Raw genomic sequence first — 18,714 nt, 5'->3', positions numbered from 1 at the left:
GGGGGGGGCAGACACGAGTGGGGCCGGGCCCATCCCTATAGAAACCCCACAGCCCACAGTGCTGGCACCCCACATCCCTGGGGCTGCCCCCATCTCCCATAGGGGTGTCAGGTCCCCATCCTTACATAACACCCCGTGCCCACCTCCCCACCTTGCTCCCCCCCCCCAGCCCCTAATCTTTGCCATCTTGGGCTAATTGGATTTCCATGGGTCACGTGGGGAGTGATAAAAAAAGCCCCCCCAAATCCCTCCGGGCCCCAGAAATCGGGTTTATCCATGGGGAATTAAGGGACAGTGCGGGGGGCAGCCGGCCCGCAAGCAACCAGCCCAGCGCTCCAGTGCGGCCTGTGCAGGTTTCCCCCCCCCCCCCAAACCCAAAAGCTTTTCTCTGCCCACCCCACAGGGGTGTGTGCACCCACCCCGAGGAGACCTGGAAGAGCGCGGGGACCTGGAGGTGCTGGAAGCCTTGGAAGAGGAGGAAGAGGAGATGGGGAGCGGGGCGAGCGCCGAGGACAAGGAGATGGCCAAGAGATCCAAGGAGCTGGAGAAGAAGCTGCAGGAGGATGCGGATAAAGAGGCAAAGACAGTGAAACTGCTGCTGCTCGGTAGGGTAAAGGGGGGGGGACTATGTGGGGGTGTGAGTTGTCCCCATGGCTGTATGGCTGGGAACAGGGAGGGGATGGGAGCAGCACCATGAGTGGCAATGGGAGAGCAGTGATGGTGCGGATGGAGGCAGCAGAATGGGATGGGCATGGGGCAGGAGTAATGGGGAGTGGGAGGTGTGCATGGGGAGAAGGGGGTCCGGGGGTCCATGGGGGGGACACACAGCTCCTATCCCATCCACATCCACATCCACATCCACATCCACATCAACATCCACATCCACATCCACATCCACATCCCACCCTCACACCATCCCCATCCCCATCTCCATCCACATCCCCATCCACATCCGTATCCCATCCCCATCTCCATCCCACTCTCACACCATCCTCATCCTCACACCATCCCCATCCCCACCTCCATTCTCACACACGTCCCATCCCACCCCCATCCCCTCCCAGTGAGCTCCATGTCCCCCAGCCCTGCGCCCACAGATGGTGCTGGGGACCAAAGGGACGACATGGGGACAGGGGATGGAGAATTGGGGAGGATGGGGGGAGCACAGCATCCCCAGAGCCCCGCGATGGGCACAGGAGGGGCCCAGCCCCACAGCACCATGGGGTGACAGAGTGGCAGTGGTGGCAGAGCTGGGGGGTGGGGGGCACAGGGTGAAGGCGATTAGCGCCCTAATTCTAAGCAGCTTCCTGTGCTGCCCTAAGCTGCTTACAGCACACAGCCCCACGCTGCCGTGGCGGGTACCCAGCCCTATGGGAATCCCCATATATGGGGGTTCCTCGTGGCTGAGGTGTCCCCCCTCTTTCCACAGGGGCTGGAGAGTCGGGGAAGAGCACCATCGTGAAGCAGATGAAGTGAGTGGGGCTGCACCCTTATAGCCCTCATTGCAGAGGGGCTGTGGGGTTGGGGTCTCCCTGGTGCCCCTAGAGCAGAACGGGGTGGTACTGGGGAGGTGGGGGCTCATACCAACATCCCCCCCCAGGATCATCCACCAGGATGGATACACACCCGAGGAGTGCATGGAGTTCAAAGCTGTCATCTATGGGAACATCCTGCAGTCCATCCTGGCCATCATCCGCGCCATGTCCACGCTGGGCATCGACTACGCCGAGTCCAGCCGGGCGGTGGGTGGGGGTCCATGGGGGGGTCGGTGGTGTTGGGGCTGAGCTGTGATAATGGAGGGGCTGTGGGTCAATGCAGGATGATGGGCGGCAGCTCTTCAACCTGGCGGACTCCATCGAGGAGGGCACGATGCCTCCGGAGCTGGTGGACTGCATCAAGAAGCTGTGGAAGGACGGCGGCGTGCAGGCCTGCTTCGATAGGGCTGCGGAGTATCAGCTCAATGATTCAGCTGCATAGTGAGCAATGCCCCAAGCCCCCCCATAACCCCCCCATAGCCCCGCGGTGTAACCCCCTGCAGCACACGGCTGTCCCTGCAGTTACCTGAACCAGCTGGACCGTATCACAGCCCCCGGGTACCTGCCCAACGAGCAGGACGTGCTGCGCTCCAGAGTGAAAACCACCGGCATCATCGAAACCCAGTTCTCTGTTAAGGACCTCAACTTCAGGTAGGGGGGGGGGGCAGCCCTTTTGTGGGGGGGCAACGTCCCTATGGTGACACAGATGGGCCCAGGGGGGGGAGGTGTCAGCACCCAGGGGTGGTGCTGGGGGCAGAGGTGTCAGCACCCATCCCTGTGTGTGTGTGTCCCTTTAGGATGTTTGATGTCGGGGGGCAGAGATCAGAGCGCAAGAAGTGGATCCACTGCTTTGAGGGGGTGACGTGCATCATCTTCTGCGGGGCACTCAGTGCCTACGACATGGTGCTGGTGGAGGACGACGAGGTGGTGAGTGGGGGGGATTCATGGTGGGGACATGGGATGAGGGGCTGCCACCCCCCAGCCCCACACTCAGCCCCATAGATCCACCCCACACTCAGCCCCACATTCTGCCCCTCTTTTTGCTCACAGAACCGCATGCACGAATCCCTGCACCTCTTCAACAGTATATGCAACCACAAGTTCTTCGCCGCCACGTCCATCATCCTCTTCCTCAACAAGAAGGATCTCTTCGAGGAGAAGATCAAGAAGGCGCACCTCAGCATCTGCTTCCCTGAATATGATGGTGAGTGATGGGGGGAGATGGGGGAAGGACCCCATAGCACCAGCATGGAACGGCACCAGGGAAACCCCACTGCTGCCCCCCCAGGTCCCAACACGTTTGAAGACGCGGGGAATTACATCAAGACCCAGTTCCTGGATCTGAACATGAGGAAGGACGTGAAGGAGATCTACTGTCACATGACCTGCGCCACAGACACCCAGAACGTCAAGTTCGTCTTTGACGCCGTCACAGATATCATCATCAAGGAGAACCTCAAGGACTGTGGGCTTTTCTGAGCAGGTAGGGGGTGTGGGGGGGGGGGCTGTGAGCCCAGACCCCAAGAGCTGGCAGCAACGGGGATGGATGTTCCCCCTCTTATCTCCCCCCTGTCAGAAGAGCCGACTGCAGCCCCACATCCCAGTTCTGCTGCGCAGAGCCAAGAGGACGACACACAGAGCTCCCCAACCCCCCACTTTTTTCTATGAGCTGCCCCCCCCCACATCTGAGCCCACACTAGGAGGGGCCCCAGCCGCCCTGCCTGCCCCACAGCACAGCTTCCTCTCGGGCAGCACCCACACATTGCACAGAGCAGGGGAAGAGGAAACGGGCACCGAGGGCGGCTGGCAGTTCTGCTACTTAGAGCTGGATGTGCTCTTTACCGGTTGTAAATAAACCCGTGGTGCCGTAGACAAGCCCTGTACGCTCTCATCTTCACTGCAGCCACCAAAGCAGCTTCACTTAGGGAGAAGAAACGACCGAACCAAACCAAACAATAAAGAGATGTGCATGAATGGATGTCTGGTTTGTCCTGTGCTGAAGGATTCAGGCACAGCTGGTGGGACCCCACATTGCAGTGGGGCTTTGAGACACACCAACAACCCACAGCCCCCCCCCCCACACCCAGAGAGAGGCACAAAGGAGGGAAAGGACCCAACTGTTCACTCACCATTTTAATACTGCCAACAGCTACAACAGATCAGAACTGTACACAATGAGAGCCCCCCCCCGAGCTGATGGGTCAGCAAAGGAATGGGGCTGATGGGGTAAGGACGGTACTACAGGATGGCAAAGGGAAGGGGTGGGATTTGGCACCACATATACAGAGTAAAGGCATGCTGTCCATACAGACCCTGCACAGAAAGGCTGTGGGAGATGCACAACACGGTGTGCCCTTCACCAAGCTGCTGTGTCACAACACGCAGCCTTCAGTGCCGCTCCTGCCCTCACCGTGTGCCACCGAGACGTGGCCAAAGCCACATAGAGCTGGGTCAAACCCACAGCACAACTGGCCTGTAAGACATAGAGATACGGAGCTCTGACCACAGCGAGTGTTAAAAAGCAGAGTTCCTGCTACGAGGAAAAGCTTCGGGCACGACCTGCTCACGTGTGTGCATAGATCAGTGAGTTTCTGTTGGTTTTATTTTTAAAACAAGAACCTTTTTTTTTTTTTTGCGAAGAAAGAAAAGACAGTTTAGTAAAGTTATAGTTATCTCAATGGGGGGAAAAATAAAACAAAAACAACCAATGAAACACCTTTAAAAACAGACTAGTGGTGGGTTGGTAACTGAAGAAAGAGAGAAAGCTACATATGGAAGGCCTGGAACCCAGCACCTCGACTCCACACCAGCTGTACACCATCGGCTCACGCCATCCACACGACGTCAGGGCGACGCAGAAGGTCCCACGGGGGCTGTAGTGCCCTGACCCCAACCCTCAACGCCCCCTCATCCATCCCAAAGGTCCCTAATACAGAAGGTTGTGCTAAAGAACGCGACGATTCTGCATGCTGCTTTCAGCCCCCTGGTCCCGCTCGCGCCGCTGTCCCCACGAGGCAGCAAAGTCTGCTTGTGCCAAGGGAGCTCTGTAAGAACTGCAGGGAGAGCAGTGAGCAGAGGGAGCAGCACGGCCCGGCCCTGCCCCGCACCGCTCTGCTTTACCTTCAGTACAGCCCGCACTCCTTCAGGTTGTTCTTAATGATGACGTCCGTGACGGCGTCGAACACGAACTGCACGTTCTTGGTGTCGGTGGCGCAGGTGAAGTGCGTGTAGATCTCCTTGGTGTCTTTCCTCCTGTTCAGGTCCTCAAACTGACACTGGATGTAGGCAGCCGCCTCCTCGTACGTGTTGGAGCCTGGCAGAGATCAGGTCCCTCACTTCAGCCAGCAGTTCACAGCACAGAGGGTTTGGCACACAGATCTTTTAAGCTGCTCGCAGCCATCTGCCTTATCCAGCTCCAAACCAAATCCACTGGTAACCCTCCAGCCCTGCAAACCTCAGCTCTGCGAGGTGCCACCCCAGAAGGGATCAGCACCCATGGGTGGGCTGGGCAGCACCACAGCCCCATGAGTACAGACACAGGCTGGGCTGCCCAGCACAAACCCTATAGACAGAGCCACGGCCACAGGACACAGCCCTGGACTCCAGCCCTGAGCCTGGAGACAGGAGAGCCCACCCCAGCTATGTGTGCCCCCCACCTGTGTACTCGGGGAAGCAGATGGTCAGGGGGGACTTCTTGATCTTCTCCTCAAATAGGTCCTTCTTGTTGAGGAAGAGGATGATGGACGTGTCTGTGAACCACTTGTTGTTGCAGATGCTGTCAAACAGTTTCATGCTCTCGTGCATCCGGTTCTGAAAGGCAGAATAAAAGAGGGTGATGCATCAGTGCAGAGGTATTCGGGGAGGAGGGGTGGGGGGCAGACAGGACAAGGAGCACATTACAGCAGCAAGCAGGGCACAGCCTGAGCCCTGTTTCCAGCTCTAGGGCCATTGGACAGACCCTGGGACCCCCCCCCTATATTGTACCATTTCTTCATCCTCGGCCAAGACGAGGTCATAGTCACTCAGGGCCACACAGAAAATGATGGCCGTGACCCCCTCGAAGCAGTGGATCCACTTCTTCCGCTCCGACCGCTGCCCACCCACATCGAACATCCTGCAGAGGCACAGCACACACTGAGAGGCCACACAGAGCTCTGCCCTGACACGGGAGGTGGGGGGGGCTCATGGAAGGGCCTGGTTTGCACTTCAAACCGAGCACACAGCCTGGGAGCAACACAGAGCCCCCCCTCAGGACCCCAGCGGGCTCTGATTCTCTTTGGAGCCATTTGAGCAGAACAAGCCAAGGTTCAGCCATCAGCTGCTGATTCACAAGGGCACGCTTGTTTTGTTCCCTGCCTCCCATTTCCTTAGCAACAATCCAGTTTGCTTGACTGGACTCCAAACACCTACTCACATCAGCTCTTCCAGTTCATTTACACTGAGCCTGACAAAGGTTTATCTGGAGCATGGCTATCTACCTGCACACTGCTGCTAAAAGAAAACCACTGTGAGGTCAAGAAACGCTTTTATGCATGGAAACAAAGAAAGAAAGAAACAAACAGGTGAGCTGCTGCAGCTCAAAGCTCAGTGTAGGAGCTCCTGGCTATGAGAGCACTGCAGTGCAGCACCTCGGCTGATAGCAGCACTGCTCTGCTGAGACACAGGGCTGCCCAGAGCCCTTCAACCCATCGTGTATCCAAGAGGCACAGAAATCATGAGCACGGATTTGTTATCACAGCAAACACGCAGACAAGGGGGGCACTGTGCAGCATGGGCCAAAAGCAACACAACGCGGTGACGTCAAAGCAGAGAGCCGCAAGAGCAGCTCTGCTAACTCCTGTCTTCTATTTAAGGCAAATGCCCGCTGGTTCCCAGAAGGAAAGAGGAAGATCTCTGCCCAGATAGGGGCTATTTGCTCAGCTTCCACCATCCACCGTGGCTGCTGTTAGCACACATGAATCTGGAAGGAAACAGCATCCATCCCTGACAGCTCGGCCTCACACTGATCCACATTCAAGTCACACTTGCACCACATCAGCCCACTGTTATCAGCTGAGCCTTCACAGCAGGGCTCCAGCACAGCAGGATGGCAGCTCTCACACCTCCCTTATAGAGCAAATCCCTCTACAGACACCCCGTGTCTCCAGGAGGGCAGGGAAGGGGCAGCCCCTGTTTGCAGCTGTGATGCTGAAGGGAGCCTGGATCCCCATCCATCACACGCAATGATTTCTAAGAGCAAACTGCAGCTGGAAACACATCGTGATGGAAGACAAACCTTCAGCCATGTAAACAGCTCCACGGTGCAAAGCACTTCTGCTCAAACCATTTGTAAGTTACGACAGAAGCCAGAGCACTACAGTTCTCCTAGAGGGCATGCAAGCAAACCACAATCTATAAGCAACACATGGTTTTTTGCTAGGGCTCTTTCCAAACACAAGCTAAAAGTTAAGCCAATAAATGCTTATTTAGTGGCTTGGAGCAACGACAGCTTGAAAACAGGGCCAGAGGATGAGGGAAACTCGCCCACAACACAACACTGTGTTCTCCTACATCCAGGGGCTGCCTGCTGGGATGGGGACACACAGCACGGAGGGCTAAGTGCTAAGGGCAGGGAGCTCAGCTGCACTCCAACAGCTGCTATGGGGTTAGAGGGAGCTCTGTGGGTCACACTGACAGGGATGCTGGCCAGACATACAGAGGGCCAGGAGTCCCTCACAGCTCTGCTGGATGCGCATGGCAGCACCACGTGCCCAGAGCCAGGGCCTAAGGGACAGCCCTCACCTCCCATGTCAAAGAAAAGGGGGTTACACTCAAACTCAGCAGCCAGGAGTCAGCGCCCTTTTAGTATTAGTTGCTGTTCTGCTCCTGTGAACAAGCACTCAGTACCTGCGTCTGCGAGTCCAACATAAAAGCAGCTGGAAAGAACAGAAGAAGGCAAAGAAAAGTCAAACCAGAGAGCAGTGCTGGCACAGGGGGAGGCGCTTTGCTGGGGGCGTGGAACCTCCCCCCACCCCTCTGAGCACTGAGGAACTCACTGCAGCCCATAGGAGCCTATAGGATCCCATAGGAGCCTATAGGAGCCCATGCTCTTGGCTTACTTGAAGTAGAGGTCCTTGAAGGTGAAGTGTGTCTCCACGATGCCCGTTGTTTTCACCCGGGTGCGCAGCACATCCTGCTGAGTCGGAATGTAGGTCGGCTGGGATATTCTATCCAAGTCGTTCAGGTAACTAAACCAGAAGAGACAACACCGGGGGGGGGGGTGTTTGGTTGGTTCCTTTTTTAGGCCGCGCTCTCGCTATGAATCTTTTATGAACTGCAGGAGAAAGTCATCACTGAATGTATTCAATGCAGACCTCAAACACGCAGCAAATAGACACGAGCTCCCACGGCTCTGCCCTCGGGGGGGTTGTATTAATTCCCCCCCCCCCAACACGACCTTGCAGTGTGTGCTGGGAGCAGTGCTGGGCAGCAGGGCAATGCAGGAGGAGCTGCTGGAGGAGCCGTGCCAAGGCTGTTATCTCTCAGGGCAATGCAAAGCAGTCAAGGTTTTTTTGCATCAAAGTGCGAGGCAATAAATCCAGCAGCTCACTTTAAAGGGCAAGGATGCATCAAACGAGGCAGCAGGAAGGAATGCAGCATAAAGAGCAGGCAGGTTCATTCACAACCTTCAGCAAGGCCAGCTGACAGCCAGGGCTGCCCCATGGTGGCTGTGGGGAGGACTCACAGCAGGTCAGGGCAGCCCACAGCCTCCTCCTGCTGCCCACCACCACATCCAGGTTCGCTGGATACAATAAAAGCCGCTGCACCCCACACTGCCTGCAGCCCTTCTGCAGCCTCCTCCACCACCAGGCTTCCTCTGTACGCTGAGGTTGCAACACTGCTTCCCCACCTCGCACCCTCATGTTTACAGAGCCAGCTACTTCCCATGCTCTGACGCCATCTGGTAAACACAAGCTTGCAAGAAGGGTGGATTCGGTTCACTTGTTTTCTTTTCTTTACGCCCTGAAATGAGGCTCTGGGAACAGAGCACTGACTGAAAGCCCACAGCACGACTTGTGTCTGCCCTGCTGCTGCTCTGAGCCTCCCCAGCTCCTGGCTCAGTAGCTGTGGGGATCCACGGCTCCGTCCCCATTGGCATCACCCCATCCATCTCACTGCAGCACTGCTCTGCAGCGTGTGCTTCCAACCCTGAGACCTCAGCCCTGCAGGGGAGCAGGAGATAAAGCACCCTTAGGAGTACCATGTACCCACAGCATCACCCACACTATCACCACAGGAAGGGCTGCAGTGTGTCAGTGAGGAAGCTGAGGCTGTAACAGCAGAGATGAAGCGCTCAGGGCTGCGTGCTGGGCAGCAGCTCAGCTGACTGCTCGCTCTGTGCATTAGCAAGGCCGGGTGCTGCAGCAGCAGCCAGCTCCTCACTGCACTCTGCAGCATTTCCTAACAGCCCTGTCTTTCTATTCAATCTGTTCTCTCATTTTCAGCTCTTTCCTCTCCCTTTGAACCTGAAGCTGCTTTCCTGCAAGCATCTCAGAAACGCTCCCCCTGCCAGCTCACCTCCCTTGATCTAAACTCAACATCCTCTGCTGAGCTGTTACAGTTTCAGAAGCGCTCTTGCTTATTGTCGAGCTGCATTGTGCTCTGTGCAGACAGAGCCTGCAGGGAGCCGAGCTGTGACTCATCTCAAGGTTCTTATAAAGCATTTCCAAACTCATTTCTCAGAGGCTTCAAACTTGGCCAGACCACGCAGAGCCACCAGGAAGCACAACCGACCCCACAGCCACCCTTCCTCCTGGGTTTACAAAGCAATGAACACGCAGCTTTCCCCACACAGAAGCAACAGCTGTTTGATAGGGACAGGAACCAAAGGAGCAGCTGCCCTCCTCACATTGGTTATCACAGCACTCACAGCCAAGCAGAGGGCAGCTCCTGCCTGCCCACCCCACCACCAGAAGGGCCCAAGGGGTCTCTTACTACGAGGCAGAGTCGTTCAGCTGGTACTCCCTGGATCTGCTGAAGCAGGCCTGCACTCCAGCATCCCTCCACAGCCTCTTGATCACTCCAGCCAGCTCGGCCGTCATCACCCCTTCCTCTGCACTTCCAGCCAACACAAACAGCTGGCGGGCATCGTCCTGCAGGGACAGGAGGGGGGGTTAAGAAAGGAAATCAAGTTTACAAGCTTAAGGATCACTGCAATAGCTGAGAGGTGAGGGAGCCTCATTTCCTAATGGAGCATTTCATCACGAGGCAGCACATAGAGGGATCAGGATGCTGCTGTGAGCCTCAGTGTGACAGCCCACACCTCCATAGGCTCGCAAGCAATGTGTAGATATGGCAAACAGAGCACAGGGACCAGCCAAAGCTGCTCAATGCTCTGCTTCTATAACACGAGGTGGCTCAGGGACACCTCAGGTTTGTGGTTAATGTTGAGCACTTACATTGCAGACAATGAGGGGTCTCCTGTCAATGCAGACACAGCCCCAATCTCCAGCTCTCATTAACACCATTCAAAGCACAAACACAGAGGGAGATCAATGAAGTACTTACAGCTCTGGCCACCTCTCCAAAGTCAATCTTTAGCCTTCCCATGGCTCTTATGATAGCAATGATGGACTGGATCGTATTGCTGTACACCACCACTTTATACTGCTTGCATTCCTCCTCCGAGTAACCATCCTCATGGATAATCCTAAAGAAAACCGAGCTGTCATTGCTAAACCAAACCAGACCGGCAGCTCAGCGGCACTTCAACCCCTTCACTTACTTCATCTGCTTCACTATGGTGCTCTTCCCAGACTCCCCAGCACCTAAAAAGGATAAATACAGAAGGAAGACCATCACGATTGAGTCAGCAGGAGGCCTGGCTTGCTTTAAAACACCCCCCACAGGGCAGCACTCCCATGGTGGCCACACCGCACCATACGGTGCGGTGCGGCCACCGTGGGAGCGCTGCCCTGGGGGTTCTGATAGGCCCAAAGCCCACAGGCCCATTGGTTCCAATAGGCCCAAAGCCCACAGGCCCATTGGTTCCAATAGGCCCAAACCCCACAGGCCCATTGGTTCCGATAGGCCCAATGCACTTAGACAGATCCCAAGCGCATCCCCACCCCCGCGGCCTACTAGGCCCAGCCCAGCCCCTGCGGCCTACTAGGCCCAATCCAAAGCCTGCGGCCTACTAGGCCCAAATCAGAGCCTGCGGCCTACTAGGCCCAATCTAAAGCCTGCGGCCTACTAGGCCCAGTTCAGCCCCGCGGCCTACTAGGCCCGGTTTAGGCCTCTCACCCAGCAGTAGTAGTTTCACCTCCTTGGCCGCCTTCTCGCCGTCTTCCCGTAGGTTCCGATCGATCATTTTACTCCTTTCTACCGCCGCTTTATCCTCGGCGCTTAATGTACAGCCCATAACGGCGGCTGGGCGGAGGCCGCCGGGCCTTCAAATGGAACGGAACGAAAAGGGACGGAGCGGAACCGAACCGCGCCTCTCCCTCAGCCGGGGCGGCTCCCACAGGCGGAACCGGATATCCGCCCAGAGCGACCGTTAGCCGCAAAGCACGCCGGGAAGCACCGTCCGACAGGGCATTTCCGCCTCGGTAAAGTGGTGCATGATGGGAGCTGAGAGGGCGGAACTTCCGGTGTTGTGTGGATGTATTATGGGAGTTGTAGTCTTGAGATGATTGCGGGGCCTACACAGCCCCCAACCCAACACATAGCCCCCCAACCCAATGCTGAGCCTCCAACCCAATGCTGAGCCCCCCAACCCAATTCTGAGCCCCCAACCCAATGCTGAGCCCCCAACCCAGTGCTGAGCCCCCAAACCGATGCTGAGCCCCCCAACCCAATGCTGTTCCCCTATCCCAATGCTGTGACCCTAACCTGATGCTGAGCCCCCAACCCACTGCTAAGCCCCCAACCCAATGCTGTGACCCCAACTCGATGCTGAGCCCCCCAACCCAATGCTGTGCCCGCAACCCAATGCTGTGCCCCCAACCCAATGCTGAGCCCCCCAACTCAATGCTGTGCCCCCAACCCAATGCTGTGCCCCCCAACCCAATGCTGAGCCCTCAACCCACTGCTAAGCCCCCAACCCGATGCTGAGCCCCCAACCCCACCGTGGAGCCCACACATTGGGTCCCCCACCCCTCCACCCCCTCCCCACGTCCCGCCCCACATCCACACACCCACACCACTCTTCCCTTCCATCCTTGTTTAACACCCGCAGCCGCACACGCTACAGCCCCGCTCTGCTCACGGTGCCCCCCCCGTCCGCTCCGTCCCTTCGGCCGCTTCATCCCCGATCTGTCCCGGGATGCGAAAATCGACGGGCGCCGGTTCCCGTTTGGGGCTGGGGGTGCCCAGAGGCGGCGGGGGCAGCTCTTGGGGGCAGCCGGTGCCCTGTAGGAACTGCAGGAAGTTCTCCTCGATGGAGCCCTCCCGGCTGGGCAGACGCAGGTCCTCCTCGGGGGGCTGCTTGAAGAAGCAGGTGAGGAGCCGGCCCAGCTCACCGCGGATCTGCCGGTTGAGGCACCCGTAGAAGAACGGGTTGGAGGTAAAGCAGAAATAACCCAGCCAAGTGACCACGGTCTCGGCCGCCGGCCCCGCTAAGGGTTGTGCACTGAGCGCCGTGTAGAGGTGGAAGGAGAAATAGGGCAGCCAACAGAATAGGAACTGGCCGCCCACAGCCAGCAAGATGGCGGCCGCTTTGCCCCCTCCAAACGTCCTTTGCGGGGTGGTGCGGGGCGCCCCCGAGCTGGTCACCATGGTGGAACGGCTGCTGAGCGACTCGGAGCGGCGCCGGGGGGTCTCCATCCAGGTGGGAGGGGGGCCGTGATGCATGGCGGCCACGCGAGCCACCTTGAACATGCTGCAATACACCACCACGATGATGAGGAGGGGCAGCAGGAAGTAGAAAGCGGCGAAGAAGACCACGAAGAACTTGCAATACGGACCACGGCTCCATTGCAACGAGCAGCCCCGGCCTGCGGGCGGAGGGCGGTCGGGGGCCAACCAACCCAACACCGGCACCAACGACGTGGCCACGGCCTTTAACCAGACCCCGACCAACACGCAGACCACCAGCCCCACCGTCATCCTCACCTCGTAGCGCATGGGGTGAACCACGTAGTAATAGCGCTCCACGTTGATGGTGGAGATGGACAGGATGCACATGCTGATGAAGCAGACGCTGAGGAACAGGTAGACCCTGCACATGGCTTCACCCAGCACCGGGCTGTCAAATACAGCCGAACCCGACAGCATTTCCAATGGCATCAAGGTGAGAGCGGCCAGGAAATCCACCAGGCACAGGTGGAACACGAAGACGAACTTCCTTAGTGCCGGAGTCTTGACGATGACGGTCATCACGGCCGCGTTGCCCACGATGGCCGTCAGGTCGATGAGCAGCATGAAGAACAGCCCCACTGATCTGGAAGCCACGTCTTTAGCTCTGCTGTCTGTGCCGTTAGGGGGCATGGGGGCTCCTGGGGGTGGCTGTACAACCCAACGGGACCTAAAGCCGCTCCAGCCCCATAGGGAGGGCTCCACGCTGCGGCCGGTCGTCCATCCTTAGGGCTGATGGTGTGGGGTTGTGGGGCATCGCTGTGTGCTCCGATGGCCCCGCGGTGGGTCCTGCAGGGCTCAGTGCACCCGAAGGTGCCCCCAGACCCAGCTCATCTCCCCGCTCCTCTCCGCCGGGCAGCGCTGTGCGGCTGTGGGGAGGGGGAGCCGTCAGCGGGGGGCGCACAGGGGCGGCAAATGGGCCCCATGACACCCCCCACACCTTGTCCCCATCACACTTGTGATGCCCTCCATTATGACCCCCCCCAAACCCCCTTTATTCCCCCAGGGGAAGCCCCCTTGCCTTGAAAAAAATGAGCGATTCTGGGGCTCGAAGCCCCCAAATCCCTGCTTTCATCCCCAATTGCTGCATCGTTACCCACGTGGGGCCGCACCAGGACCACCCCGGGGACCCCCCTGCTCCTGGAGGCCCACATAGAACCCCCCATCTCTGCCCCTCCCCGCTGGGTGCCACCCCCCTATAAAGGCACCGGGGGGGCCTTACAGAGCCCCCCACCCTCCCATCCCCACCCAGGGGGCTCCCATTCCTCAGGGTGTGGGGGGGATCCCTCCCTACACGACCACCCCCCCCCGCCCCACACCACGCACACCCCGGGCATCGCTCCGCCGGTACCGCCGCACTTACCGGGGGGGTCCATGGGCCCGAAGCGGGGCCGGGCGGGGATGCTCGGGGCCGGGGCCGGTGCTGCTGGAGCCGCTGCGGCGTGAGATGCTCCCGCACCGCCGGGATGTTGGGTCCTAAACGCCTCCAGCCCGCACCGCAACGGGAGCCCCCGGCCCCAAAATGGGCCGCTATGGAACGGGGAGCAGGGCCCGGTGTGGGGGGGGGGATGGGGGGGCGGGGGGAAGGAGTGGCTACTTCCAATGGCCCCAAGGGATGGGGAGGGGGGGATGCGGTCGGGAAGGGATGCAGGATGCTCGCAGCATCCCCGTGCTTCCATTCCTGCTGCCCACAATGAGGCCGGGGGGGATGTTGGTGGGGATGGGGGCATCGCTGTGGGGCTGGGGGGGTCAATTGTGGGTATGAGAGGGTCCTCTGGGGGATGGAAGGGTCAGAATGAAGAGTCAGTGTGGGGATGGGGGGCGATGTGGGCCGTGGTGAGGATGGGGGGTCACTGTGTGGGTGGGGATGTTGCCTCCATCCTCGCCCCCCAGGTGGGAGGTGTTGGGGGGTGGGTAAAGCTGTGGGGTGCCGTGTCCCCCCTATGGGCCCTATGTGCTATGCAGCCCCTAAAATAGACCCATCTAAACCAGGTGAGAAATGCAGGACCTCGAATGAACCCACCCCACAGCACCCACAGCTGTGTGCCCCCCCCTAAACCCCAGCATTGTAGGGGGGGGGTCTCAGTGCAGAGTGGGACCCCAACCCCTGGATGCTGGGAGTGGGACCATCTCTGCCCTACACCCCATGAACCCAAAGCATTGCATGGCTCCATGACCCCCCAGATGGGGGGAGACCCCTACCAAGCCCAGGCCTTTCTTTTGCCCCCCCCCCCCCAAAACCCCTCATGAACCACTTGAACCCACAGCACTGTCACCCCGTGCCCCCCCCACCCCCCCCTTTACCCTGTCGCCCCACTGCTGAGCACCCCAGGGTGTTGGGGGGGGGGATGCAAGGGATTAAGAGCCGGATTACAGCAGGGAAATTGAGGACGAGCAAAGGACAGACAGAAATCCCCACCCCAACATCCCGGGGGGGGGCGGTGGGATATAGGGGGGGGTCTGCGGTGGTAGCAGCAATGGGGCTGAAGGGGGAGGGGGGGCACTATGGGGATACCCCGCTCTGCATTGCAAGGCTCCCCTTTAATTGCTTCCCCCCCCCCCCCCTTAAATAAAGAGCTGCATCATCGCGGCGCTGTTTGTTCCAGCTCTTTTCCCTCTAATTTTGGAGCCGGAAATTAATAAAGAAATCAATCACGTGGTTGAAATGTTTGCAGCTAAAAATACAGCCGGGAGGCAGAGCCGACAATGAGCCTCAAGGGGGGGCTGCACCAATACACCCCCCAACAACCCCCCCCCCAACAACACACAGGGATGTGGGGCAGCACCCAGGGGCGCCCCTCGGGTTGGGTGACCCCCAGTGTGGGGTGGCAAAGAGGAGGGGGTGGGATATGGGGGGTGCTGTTGCTTTATGGGATGGGGGGGTCAATATAGTGGGGATGGGGATGGAAATAGGGGCAGGGATGGGTGTGAAGATGGAGGGGGGGGATGGAGATGGGGGTAGGGATGAGGATGGGGATGGGGATGGGGATGGGATGGGGATGGGGATGGGGATGGGGATGGGGATGGGATGGGATGGGATGGGGATGGGGATGGGGCAGAAATGGGGCCGGGGGGGTGGGGGGGTGGCATAATTTATTTATGTGTTTATCTATTCCAGGCCCCAAAATGAGAGGGAATAGAGCTGGAATGAGGATGGGGGATGGGGGTGGGGTGGGGTGGAGATGGGATGAATGAAGGGATGGGGATGGGAGGTAGTTGGGAATGGGGATGGGGTGAGGATGGGGTGAGGATGGGGTATCTATGGGGTATCTATGGGGATGGGGTATCTATGGGGTATCTATGTATCTATGGGGATGGGGTGAGTTGTGGGGTGGGAATAGGGATGGGATATAAATAGGAATGGGGATACTGAGATGGGATAGGGCCAGAAGTGGGGACAAGGGGCAGAACTAGGATGGGGATGGGATGGGGACAGAGAGATGGGGATGGACATGGGGACAGGGCTGGGATGGGATGGGGATGATGGGGATGATGGGGATGATGGGGATGATGGTGATGATGGTGATGATGGGGATGATGGTGATGATGGGGATGATGGTGATGATGGTGATGATGGTGATGATGGATGATGGTGATGATGGGGATGATGGTGATGATGGTGATGCTGGGGCCGGGCTCCGAGGGGTTAAGCGGACGCAGCCGCGATTGGCCGCGTGTTTCGGGGCGGCAGCCAATGGCAGCGCTCCGTGCGCGGGGGTCGCGGCGTCGGTTCCGCCCCCTGGGCGCCGTCCCGGGTCTCGGTCGCTGCGGCTCGGCCCGGCTCGGCCCGGCTCGGCCCGGCTCGGTTCGGTTCGGTTCGGTTCGGTTCGGCTCAGTCCGGTTCGGTTCGGCTCGGCTCGGTTCGTTCCGCATCGACTCAGGCTCCGGTAACACCCGGGGGGGGGGGGGGGGGGGGGGGGGGGGTGGAGGGAAGCAGGGCAGCATCCTCCGCGGGGGGCGGGGTTGGGTCGGGTCGGATCACGTGGTGCGGCGGTACCGGGCCCGGAGCGGCGGGGGGGAACGGAACCGGCCGGTAACACGGTCGGTAACACGGCCGGTAACACGGTCGGTAACACGGCCGGGCTGCGCCGTGATAACGGGACCGGGGGGGTGACAGCGGGTGAGCCGTGACTGCGGCGGGTCAGGACATGGCTCGGTGTGATACCGGGTGTCGGGACACCGCCACGCCGTGACACCGGCACCGGGAGCTCTCCATGCGCTGACACCGGCGCCGCAGCCGCCCCGTGCCATGCCGCGGTTCCGCACGCCGTGACCCCCAGGCCCCCCGTCCGGCGGTACCATGGCGGTGCCGGTCCCGGTCCCGGTCCCGGTGCCGGTCCCGGTGCTGGCGGTGCTGGCGGTGCTGGCGGTGCCGTCCGTCGGGCTCTGCCCCACTCGCTGCGTCTGCGCCTCCAACATCCTGAGCTGCTCCCAGGCCTCGCTCAGCTCCGTGCCGGCCCCGCTGCCGCGATTCGCCGCCGTCCTGGACCTGAGCCACAACAACATCAGCCGGCTCCGGGCCGACTGGGCTCCGGGCCGCCTGCCCCACCTGCACTCGCTGCTGCTGCCCCATAACGGCCTGGCCTTCGTCTCCACCGAGGCGTTCACGCACGTCCCGCACCTCCGGCACCTGGACCTGTCGTCCAACCGGCTCCGAGCGCTGGACGAGAACCTGTTCAGCGACCTCCCGGAGCTGGAGGTGCTGCTGCTCTACAACAACGAGATCTCCGCCGTCGATCGCTCCGCGTTCGACAACCTGGGCCGGCTCCGCAAGCTCTATTTGGGTCGGAACCACATCTCTCGTTTCCCTTTGGAGCTGCTCCGTGACGGCAGCCGCCCGGCTCAGCTCTCGCTGCTCGACCTGTCGTCCAACCGGCTCCGTTCCCTGCCGGCCGTCGAGCTGCAGGCGCTGCCCGCCTGGCTCCGCGACCGCCTGTACGTGCACGGCAACCCGCTGGGCTGCGACTGCCCGCTGTTCCAGCTGCTCGCCCGGGGCCGGCACCGGCGGCTGAGCGCGGTGCTGGACTTCCAGGAGGAGCTGCGCTGCCAGCTGCCCGCCGCGCCGGGCCGGGCTCCGGTGCCCATCCTGGACTTGGGGTCCCGAGAGCTGCTCAACTGCAGCGAGGCCAGAGAAGCCGTGCTGGAGGCGTACCTGGGGGACGGCGTCACGTTGGGCTGCGACAGCCGCGTGCGGGCGGTGCACGGCCGGCACTGGGTGACACCGGGGGGGGACGGGGTGGGCGAGGAGGGGGGTAACGGCAGCGCGGCCGTGTTGGCCGACGGCAGCCTGCAGCTCCGGGCCGTGCGGCCGGAGGACGGAGGGACGTACGCGTGTCGCGTGTGGGGCCCGGCGTTCAACGAGACGCTGTACGTGGAGCTGCTGGTGCACAACTTCACCCTGCACGGCCCCCACGACGGGCTCAACACCGCCTACACCACGCTGGTGGGCTGCATCCTCAGCGTGGTGCTGGTGCTCATCTACCTGTACCTCACCCCGTGTCGCTGCTGCTGCCGAAGCGCCGAGAAACCCGCCGCCCCCCCCCGCGACGACAGCCTCAATTCGTCCGTGCTCAGCGCGACCCCCAACCACAACGTCGGGGAACCTCAGCCCCCCACGAGGCCCCGCATCGCCGGGCACCGCGCCGCGCCGGGGGGGCAGAACGGGAGGTACAAAGCGGGGGGGAGCCCACCCGTGGCGGCGGTGGTGGGGGGGGCACCGAGGGAGGGACCCCGGGCGCAGAGGAAGGTGTCGGATCCGGACTCGGTCAGCTCGGTGTTCTCTGACACCCCCATCGTGGTGTAGGGGGGGTTTGGACACCCCCCCGGCTCTGCAGAGCACGAGGGATGTGAGGACTGCGGTGGGGATGCTGTGACGTGGAGCCCCCCCCCCCCGGGGGTCAGGATGCCGTGGGACCCCCACCGGTGACAGCATCCGAGCACACGGGGGTCCCTGCTGCGTGGACGCCCCCCCCGCACAGCGCTGCCTCCCGCATGTTGATCGTGACGCATGACCCCCCCCCCCGGGAAGCATGACCCCCCCGAGGCCACAGCTGCCGCCCACACCAGAGGGGGGGTTGGCTATGGGGCGCAACCCCTTTCCAATGAGCCACAGCACCAGCTGAGCCCCCCCCCCTCCTTGGGGCCGTCCTGGGGGGGGCACAGCCGCCCCCCACCGGGGGGGATCCCAGGGAGGGAAGTGCCCCCGCCCCACACCTGACCCCACAGCTCCCCCCGTGTCTGTGTCCTCAGCTTCAGCCGGCGTCGCGCTGCTGCATCGCTGACAATAAAGAACCGAGCGCTCCCCAGCGTGTCTCACAACGCGACGGAGACCCCCGCCCCACTCTGC

The 18,714-nt window shown here is 60.5% G+C and overlaps 4 protein-coding genes across 4 annotated transcripts; 2 read left to right on the top strand and 2 right to left on the bottom strand.

Annotated features, from left to right (window-relative positions):
• Positions 1 to 358: 358 nt before the first annotated feature.
• On the top strand, positions 359 to 3,509 carry GNAT2 (G protein subunit alpha transducin 2). The gene is made up of 9 exons (XM_015885040.2): positions 359 to 605; positions 1,430 to 1,472; positions 1,601 to 1,742; positions 1,819 to 1,976; positions 2,058 to 2,186; positions 2,333 to 2,462; positions 2,586 to 2,739; positions 2,824 to 3,018; positions 3,112 to 3,509. Exons 1-8 carry the CDS (start codon positions 488 to 490, stop codon positions 3,012 to 3,014), a joined length of 1,065 nt encoding a protein of 354 aa, XP_015740526.1. The 5' UTR covers positions 359 to 487; the 3' UTR covers positions 3,015 to 3,018; positions 3,112 to 3,509.
• A 144-nt stretch (positions 3,510 to 3,653) lies between these two features.
• Positions 3,654 to 11,071, bottom strand: GNAI3 (G protein subunit alpha i3). Its single transcript, XM_015885039.1, has 9 exons — positions 10,818 to 11,071; positions 10,300 to 10,342; positions 10,083 to 10,224; positions 9,510 to 9,667; positions 7,634 to 7,762; positions 5,520 to 5,649; positions 5,192 to 5,345; positions 4,656 to 4,848; positions 3,654 to 4,588 (listed from the first exon to the last, which is right to left on the bottom strand). Exons 1-8 carry the CDS (start codon positions 10,933 to 10,935, stop codon positions 4,658 to 4,660), a joined length of 1,065 nt encoding a protein of 354 aa, XP_015740525.1. The 5' UTR covers positions 10,936 to 11,071; the 3' UTR covers positions 3,654 to 4,588; positions 4,656 to 4,657.
• Positions 11,072 to 11,721: 650 nt separating this feature from the next.
• Positions 11,722 to 14,577, bottom strand: GPR61 (G protein-coupled receptor 61). The gene is made up of 2 exons (XM_015884877.2): positions 13,732 to 14,577; positions 11,722 to 13,237 (listed from the first exon to the last, which is right to left on the bottom strand). The coding sequence occupies exon 2, from the start codon at positions 12,999 to 13,001 to the stop codon at positions 11,778 to 11,780; it is 1,224 nt and encodes a 407-aa protein (XP_015740363.1). The 5' UTR covers positions 13,002 to 13,237; positions 13,732 to 14,577; the 3' UTR covers positions 11,722 to 11,777.
• Positions 14,578 to 16,125: 1,548 nt separating this feature from the next.
• AMIGO1 (adhesion molecule with Ig like domain 1) lies at positions 16,126 to 18,673 on the top strand. The gene has a single exon (XM_015885083.2). It carries the CDS (start codon positions 16,669 to 16,671, stop codon positions 18,169 to 18,171), a length of 1,503 nt encoding a protein of 500 aa, XP_015740569.1. The 5' UTR covers positions 16,126 to 16,668; the 3' UTR covers positions 18,172 to 18,673.
• Positions 18,674 to 18,714: the final 41 nt, after the last annotated feature.

The sequence above is a fragment of the Coturnix japonica genome, chromosome 26 (assembly GCF_001577835.2).
Source record: "Coturnix japonica isolate 7356 chromosome 26, Coturnix japonica 2.1, whole genome shotgun sequence".
Taxonomy (NCBI): Eukaryota; Metazoa; Chordata; class Aves; order Galliformes; family Phasianidae; genus Coturnix; species Coturnix japonica.
Note: the sequence above shows the minus strand (reverse complement) of the source record. Positions and strands in the feature narration are given on the sequence as shown.